This window comes from Labrus mixtus, chromosome 4 (assembly GCF_963584025.1).
Source record: "Labrus mixtus chromosome 4, fLabMix1.1, whole genome shotgun sequence".
Taxonomy (NCBI): Eukaryota; Metazoa; Chordata; class Actinopteri; order Labriformes; family Labridae; genus Labrus; species Labrus mixtus.
The window spans coordinates 18,131,360-18,140,046 of NC_083615.1; the positions used below are offsets into that span (position 1 = coordinate 18,131,360).

Genomic DNA, 8,687 nt, shown 5'->3' on the forward strand with positions numbered 1-8,687 from the left:
AGGAGCTCTTTGGCCTGGTTGGTCTCCGAGTTACTCATGGCCATAAAGAGGAACCTCTAAACCCGGTCCAAGCACATATATACCCCCACAGATTTCACTTGTTTTTTAGTCTTTGACTCCTTCACTGTGTCCCAGTCCTTGTGTCAGTCTCTGCCGCCCTCCTCATCGTCTCTTTGTAGGTGAGAAACTTTGATTTTACTTCTTCGATGTTGTGGCTGAAGTGGATTGATGCTCAGAGCCAAAACTTAAATTAAGGCTGCACAGTTTGAAATCAAATCATAAGCTGTTTATTTTTAACGATCAAATAAGTGCAGATCACATATTTAAAAAATTGCAGATCATATATTTAAATAAAGCTGATGTTTTCCAGTGACTCAGCTGAGCTAACACTGGTCGAATTATTCACAGAGTTTGGTGAAGTATTTCTTTTAATTTGAATATTAAATCGCTGCATCATCAATACTCACATGTTTCTACCTCACCTCTCCTGTTAAAGCTTCTAAAAACAGAGAAAAAGGATTATTTTGCACACTTGAGTCCAATAAACGTTTTCAACGTAGGATCAAACGTAAGATTTTGTTTATTTAGCAAGGATTTTCCAAAGTTAACAAAAAGTTTAAATATTTTTGCTTTAATGAATGAAGAACAAGGTAAGGATTTCCAAAACGTATTCTTTCCTCACAGAATTTACAAGATTGATTGATTTTATATTAAAACCAGTCTGGATCGTAAATTTGTTTACCTCCTTTAGACCTTGTGGATGTTTTTTGTTTTTTTTGCATTCGTATCAAAGTCTCATGTTTCTTCCTGCTCTTTGTTTTCCATCTCATTTAACTGCGGGTGTCTAAGGTTACTTTTAGGTACAAAATAGCCTCAGTGTCAGATTAAAGGCGCATTAAATGCTGCAAAACACCATCAGCATCTTGACTTTGTCGGTTTTCAGTCATCTAGGTCTTGGTCAATTTGTAAACTTGATCCAAAGGCAACTGGACTTGGTTGAAGTCTTTGCATCAAGTTTCAAACCGTCTGCATCTTTCAAACTGACATGTTAGGATCTAACAGTCAGGGAAGTTGAAGGTAAAAGTGTAGAAAACTTAAAATTAATTGGGGGACTTAAATTGTTGTACAACTTTTTAAAACCTCTTAAGTTGTATTTCTCTGAATGTTTTGTAAAAGAAACTTAAACCTGCAGACTTCAGAGTTTTCTTCAAACCGACCCTGAGATCAAAACAGTCAAATTATTAATGCAGCATGGTACAGAAAGCTGGAGTAATTAATACTTTTAATTCTTGTTTTTCCCTTACATCTCCTGTCAGATGAGATTAGTTTCAATCCTTAGTGCCGCTCTTAAGAAATCATCATAAATGCCACTGTTGACCTTTGAACCTGAGCCAGGATTAGCACTGACCTGGCTGCATCAGGTCCTGGGTCAACAACAGGTTCACTGAATCCTGGAGTTTCTATTTTTAAAATGGAGAAATTACCAAAAGAGTCCCTAAGGCCAGAGTGCCCCCGACCTCAGCTTGAGAAACACTGAAACTAAAACTTACAATATGTTTTTAACATCCATGATCTGAAGGTCATGACTTGTGCATGTGACCTGTCCGTTCACCACATGCAGGACCCCTAACATCTACGCCCATTTCCATTGCTGTTGACAGACACTGAAGCTACACTCCCTGACCCCAAGTCATTTTGTGCTGGAGATTTGACTCCCATTTGAAATGTTTCACAGTCAGATTAAATCGATTGATGTTAAATTGTAATGTTTTTATGTAATATATTGTTTTATTTTATCTATAACAACATGTCTGAAACATTATGAGGTGATACACTGGGCTGAGAAATGGTAAAAATCTAATTCACTTTACACGTGGAGTCTGGTATCTGGTTAGTTTTGGTGCTTTTGTACCTTCTGTATGTCCTCCGTGAGTGGTTTTCACAGTTAATTGTAGGTTTCTACCGCGCCCACACACATGATCTTACATTTTCTTAATGTGCCTTTATTTGTTGTCCTGTGTGTGAAGTAAATCAATAAAACAGAATATAACTGCCATAGAGGCTTAAAACTGTATAACGATTCAATGACTAGGCCAAATCTTTCAATTGTCTTTGTCATTTAACACTGGATTTTATTAATTTAAGAAACATTTAAAGCGTACTTCTGTTCAATAAGGCACCAAACACCGGTGTGTTTCAGATTTTTGTCAACTCAGAAGTCAACATTTTTGTTCATATTCCCCAAAGTTACTCCAAGAAACAGGATTTGTTTTGAACATTGCAGAATTAACCGTTTCAGATTTTTATTATTGCAGAGCCTGAAACTGAAAAGAAGCCAAGATGTCTGAGTAAGTATCGTTTAATTTCTTATTTACTACCAACACAAACCTGACGAGTCATGGGGAACAATTCAAAGTGCAAACACTTACATTTTCAAAAGTTGGGGCGCTGATGGCCAAGTGGTTATGGCAGGTTGGACTTGAGGCTAAGCTGGCGGCCTAGGGGGAAGTCCAACCTGCTGCTCCTTTCCTGCAGGCAGGGGCGTATCCAGATGGATGGCCATGGCAATGGAACTCTGATTGACCACCCCAAAATCCAAATTAATGATTGGCCATTTGCTTTGCCAGAATCGGGACTTGTGCTGAAATCATCCATTCTGTCTCTTTTTAACAGTCTGCTGTTCGTTTTCTTTACATGTTAATCATTTTGGTTTGTTAGTACTTTTAGTTGTTAATAAATGATTTGCTTACTTTGCTCTTTCCATAAAAAAAAATCCAAAGCAAATACTTCTGCACGCTGTCTAAACTAGCGATGGACTTACCTGCCAAGATAGACAGCGTGCACGAATTAGCATAAAATAGTGCTTAAAATTGTGAATTTGCACATCTTTGTTTTTGGGTACGTAAAGAATCAAGCTTTATATGTTGCCTAACTGTGTTACTAATAAGTACTTATCATGGGGATAGAAAAGGTAAAAAATGAAATTAATATGCGTGTGTTTGCCCAAACGTTAGGCCACCCCTGCATAAGTCAGTACTCCAGGTGGGACACCCTAGTTTAAAAAGTCTGGACACACCCCTGCTTGCTTGTCAGTGAACCTTTGACAAACAATATTTATGAATATTCAACATAATTAGGAGGTTATTCGTGTTCATCTACATGTGGTTATTTGGATTATTAATTAACATTTTCCTTCATTAAAGGGGAAAGAGGATGACATCGAGCCGCAGGCATCATCTCAAGGTAAGAAGAAATAAATGTATATGTTAAATACAAAACAATAAATATAATCACTTACATGTGAATGCAGAACACTATGGAAGCCCTAAGGGGACATACATCAATACGTTTTATTTTACTCTGATTTCCATGATGACTAGTAAACCATAGCTTGCTGTATTTATCTCTTGATATCAAAGCTGGTTTTCCTGTGATGATTAATTTCACAGGATTTCTCAAGATCTCAAGAAATCACCTCGTTATCACGGGAAAATACACTTTGTTATCACGAGATAAATGAGTAGAGATTCCAAGAAAACAACCTTAATGTACTCGTCATCACAGGACGACGCTGTTAAAGTAAAATGTAGGGATGTTTGATTGGCTTGTTCGATTGTTTATTGAAATGTTTGCTGAACTGCTTTTTAATGTGAAATGTGCAAAGATGCGAAAATGATCAATAATCGTAGAAAACCAAGATTCTTCAGAGTCTGTGATTCCTCCTTCCGCAGAGTTTGATGCTGCAGATCGCTGCTAGCTGGATTGAGCAGGAAACTAAGGACATCACCGCCGCCAAAGAAGCTTACATGGCGGAGACCTGCCCCACCCCCGACCTGAGCCAGGACCAGGCAGCTCTGATCGTAAATGAAACCAGTTAAACAAACAAAACCAACCTTTTCCAGGCCTGAAGAGGGGAAGAGCAATGGAGCTGATTTTGTTTTTGTTGTTTTATCTCTTTGTTTAGGAAATGTGCAAGAAGCTGCACCAGGCCATTGACAAGATCGATGACGACAGATACGACAGCGAGGCCAAAGTGGCAAAGACAGACAAAGAGGTAAAGATATTAAAATGTGTATCTGGGAAAAGTCTAGTAACAGGATAAGACAGCATATGATTAAATACATAACCACATGATTCTACAATTCTACAATTCACTTAGCAGACGCTTTTATCCAAAGCGACGTACATCAGAGAGTAAGTACAACACAAGCAAGGGTCTAGAAAAAAGGGAACAATGTCAGTAAGAGCAAACGATCAGCTTTGAGTCCGATTGGACACACAGGTGCTGACAGGCATTGCACAGAGGCAAAGCACAACATTGACGGCAGTTCTTGAGAGCTCTAACCAGTATAGAAACCATCTTATAAGTCATCGTTATCAAACAAAAACAATCGTCACAACCATCATCATCATCAATGATATCGAAACCATCATCATTAAGTTAGTAGGTATTCATGAAAGAGCTGGGTCTTTAGCTTTTTCTTAAAGGTGCAGAGGGACTCTGCAGATCGAATGGCGTTTGGAAGTTCATTCCACCACCGCGGGGCAACAGAGGAGAAGAGTCTAGTCAGAGACTTAGGACCCTGTTGTGAAGGTTGGATCAGACGCCTTTCATGGTAGAGCGTAGTGGGCGGGAGGGAGTGTAGACCTGGATGAGAGAGTTAAAGTAAGGACCGTTTTTGTCGCTGTTTTGTAAGCGAGCAGCAGAGTTTTAAATTTGATGCGAGCAGTAACTGGGAGCCAGTGTAAGGACATGAACAGCGGAGTGACATGTGCTCTTTTAGGAAGGTTGAAGACCAGTCGTGCTGCTGCATTTTGTATCATTTGCAGAGGTTTGATGCATGTAGGAAGACCTGCCAATAGAGAGTTGCAATAATCGATGCGTGATAACAAGAGCCTGTACCAGGAGCTGTGTAGCATGTTCTGACAGGTAAGGTCTGATCTTCCTGATGTTGTACAGGGCAAATCGACATGACCGGGCAATCGAGGCTACTTGAACCTTAAAAGTTAGCTGGTCATCAATCATGACACCCAGGTTCCGGGCAGACTTTGTGGGCATGAGTTTGGTTGTTCCAAGCTGGATATTAATCTGTGGTTGCATAGAGGGACTGGCTGGGATGACAAGGAGCTCAGTCTTTGAAAGATTGAGTTGAAGGTGCTGTTCATTCATCCATTTAAAGATATCAGTAAGGCATGATGAGATTCTTGCAGAGACTGTAACATCGTCTGGTGGGAATGACAGGAAGAGCTGGGTCTCGTCAGCATAGCAGTGGTATGAGAAGCCATGAGAGCGGATTATTGAACCAAGTGAGCTTGTGTATATGGAGAACCTGATAGACCTGGACTGATTACATTTTTATATTGCGATTAATCACATTTCTAATTGCATGTTTGAAATTTCATTAATTAGCATTTCAAAATAAAAGCTGTCAGGCGCCAGTAGCGTAGTGGTTAGTGTGCGCCCTATGTACAGAGACTGTAATCCTCCAAGCGAGCGTCCCGGGTTTGAATCTGACCTGTGGATCTTTTCCCACATGTCCTTCCCGCTCTCTTTCTCTCCTCCTGATTTCTTACTCTATCTACTGTCCCGTCTCTACAATAAAGGCATAAAAAGACCAAAAATAGACCTTTAAATAAATGAATTGTCAGGCTTTTATTTTGAAATGTTTGTACTGTCTTAAGCCGAGAGTACTTGCTGTTTGAATTCAACCGTGCTTTTATTTTGAAATAAAGTAAGGCCCTTCCTGTAGATGGAAGGTTAGGACATGAACTTTAGTACAGAAACAGGAAGTGGTTAGGGATCCCAAAGTGAGGTCAAACAGCTCAAAGGAACGGTAACAAAGGTCAATGTGTGATGTCATAAGGTGGATATTACTTTGGACTCGTCAGCTGAGCTGTCTGAGAGTTCGTTAAAGTGAAATGAGACATTTAAAAGATGCAGCAGTGTCCTTCTTTTACATCACTGTGACTACAGGGAGACACTGAGGACCACTATCTACGGAGAGCCTGAAGGGACAAAAAAGGAAGAGATTAATCAGGATTAAAAAGTGTTTGTCTGTTTTTTAGATCGAGGAGCTGAAGCTGAAGGTGAAGGAGCTGGGCGGAGTGAAGAAACCCGCCCTGAAGAAGGTGCGCATGTCCGCTGACGCCATGCTGCAGGCTCTGCTGGGAGGAAAACACAAGGTGACCATGGACCTGAGGGCCAACCTGAAGCAGGTCAAGAAGGAGGTCAAAGAGGAGGTGAGTCGACGATACATATTGAATTTTTTTAAGCCTTGCATCAGCCTTGCATAAGCCTTGCATCAGCTGCATCACTGTGTCGGATCCGTCTCGTCCTTCAGGCTGCCGAAGGCGCTGGCGACTGGCGTAAGAACATCGAGGACAAAGCTGACAGGAAGAAGATGTTCGAGACCTCCTAAAGACTTTCTCTCCCTCTGGGCTGCTGCCTCGCTTTCCTCTGTTACATCTGACATTTTTCATGGAAAAAAAACTCGTGCCATTAAATTATGTTTTTGGAATAAGGCAACGCTGTCGCTCCAAATTTGTCCAAGATGTGTTTGGAGGTTAAGAAGTCACTTTTAGTAGGTATCTGAGATTTCACCCTCACTGCTTTTAGGCTTATTTTGAGTCATTTTAGTCAGATACAGCCAGAACACTAGGGGATTTCTCGATAATGGACGTGGGGGTAGATTATATATCATGTCCATGTTGCGTTCCCTTGGCGATCGTGCATGATTTACTGTACAGTGTCGAAGCCGACCTCTCCCATCCGTGCCAGGGCCAAGGAAGTGTACCGAGCACTCACACAAGTCAAACGAAGTGGACTCTGGGGGTCAAACGTGCATGGACACGGTGCAGACACGTTGTCGTCCACTAAAAGTTCTTGTTTTTAACCACCGACAGGCTCAGATTTTAGACAACATTGCAGAAAAGATCCCTGCAGAGAAGGACCTTAAAACAATGACTTGGATGTTTGTTTTTTTAACCAGCATTTCCATTTATGTCTTCAAAGACACCAGGCTCCCTTGGTAAACAAACACAGCATTTTTACTTTGCAGCATCAGACCAGAGTCTTGTGCTGCAAAGTAGAAATACAGTTTTCTTTACTGGACTCTGGTGGCTTTAAAAGGAGGTTTTAGTTTTTAAAAAAATATCTTCCTCTTTAACAAAAGGGACTTTCTCTGCAGGGATCTTTGTTGTTTTGTTGTCAGAGATTTAGAACAACAACCTGAGACGATCAGTGTCAAATCTAAGAAATGTTAGTGGATGGACTTGGAGCCTATTTGTCCTGAAAATTACATCACAGCCATGACAGCCTGATTATCATCTGCTGGCTGAAACTGGAGCACTTTCAAATAAATCCTTTACCAATCAGACCAATCATTTACACCCCACAAACACATTTACAGTAATACGGCCCAGGCTTTAGGTCTGAGTGTTGTGCTCACATTGAACCACCAGATGTCAGCAGAGAGTTTTCCGCCGCCCTGCATCTCTCTGTAGTTTCTCAGTCATGAGATGTGGCTTCCATCCATCATGTCACACTTTTTACTTCTCCATCTCAAAGAAGCTGCAGCAGCAACATGACGTTCAACAGATGGTGAGTAACTGGTTTTATATTCTTATTTATTACTGCATGAAGTTTTTTGTAATGTTGTTCATGTTACAGCACCGGAACCTTTTATCAATTTAAAAAATACCAGATAGTGAATGTATTGCGTGGCTCAGTGGTAGAGTCAGTCAGTCATCTCTCAACTGGAAGTTGAGGGTTCGAGCCCCAGCTCCTGCAGCATCTTACATTAAAGTACATTTAGAAACGATACAGTACGATAAAATACTTTATATTATGGTATGTTTACGATCTGATTCAGAATGATATACGTTACATTAAAGTACGTTTAGATATGTTACGATATGACACAGTACGAAAAAACATTTATCTTTAAAGTACGATAAAATTTGTTAAATTAAAAATATGTTATATAAAAGATTGTTACGATATACAATATAGTACGCTAAAATATGTTACAGTATGTTACAATACTTTACGATACATTACAATAAAATACATTACATAAAAGTATGTTACGATAAAATACGTTACATTAAAGTACGTTACGATAAAACACGTTACATTAAAGTACGTTACAATATACGATATAGTACGCTTAAATAAGTTACAGTATGTTACAATACTTTACGATACATTACAATAAAATACATTACATTAAAGCGGTCATATTATGCTTTTTCTGGTTGTTTATGCTCTTTAGTGTGTTTTCCATGTGTCCTGTGCATGTTTAGGCACATCTATATGCAAAAATTCTAAGTCCGCGGAAACGTGGCTTCTACTACGTCCTCCTGTTAGCTGCAGCATTAGCTGCATGTAATGTTCTAGCCCCCCTTGAAAAAAAATTGCCAGTGTGACGTCTTGTCAGTGTGATATCACTAATCTAAGCCCATTGGCTCATTGTGGCAAGTAGTGATGTGTAGTTCGTGAACGATTCGTTCAAAACGAACGAATCATCTGGGTGAACGAACTGAACTGAATCACTTACTGAAAAGAGTCGTTCATTTCTCAACTTCAGTTGCGCTCTCCTCTCTCCCGTCTCGTGTCTCTCTCTCTAGACCGTAAGAGTCACTCAAAGCCCGCCCTCCTCTCCTCAGTCAGTACAGTGTGTGTGTGT

The 8,687-nt window shown here is 40.1% G+C and overlaps 2 protein-coding genes across 7 annotated transcripts in view; one reads left to right on the forward strand and one right to left on the reverse strand.

Annotated features, from left to right (window-relative positions):
* zgc:172145 (Ferritin light chain, oocyte isoform-like) overlaps window positions 1-8,687 on the reverse strand; it is a 331,670-nt gene that overhangs the window by 77,006 nt on the left and 245,977 nt on the right. The window lies entirely within an intron of this gene.
* On the forward strand, window positions 96-6,526 carry LOC132973567 (troponin I, fast skeletal muscle-like). 3 transcript variants are annotated; one of them, XM_061037112.1, is made up of 7 exons: window positions 96-179; window positions 2,316-2,348; window positions 3,204-3,243; window positions 3,732-3,860; window positions 3,965-4,054; window positions 6,067-6,240; window positions 6,342-6,526. In XM_061037112.1, the coding sequence occupies exons 2-7, from the start codon at window positions 2,341-2,343 to the stop codon at window positions 6,417-6,419; spliced, it is 519 nt and encodes a 172-aa protein (XP_060893095.1). In that variant the 5' UTR covers window positions 96-179; window positions 2,316-2,340; the 3' UTR covers window positions 6,420-6,526. The 3 variants fall into 3 exon arrangements, with proteins under 3 accessions (XP_060893095.1, XP_060893096.1, XP_060893097.1); XM_061037113.1 differs by having other exon boundaries at window positions 106-175; XM_061037114.1 differs by having other exon boundaries at window positions 146-179; window positions 2,300-2,348.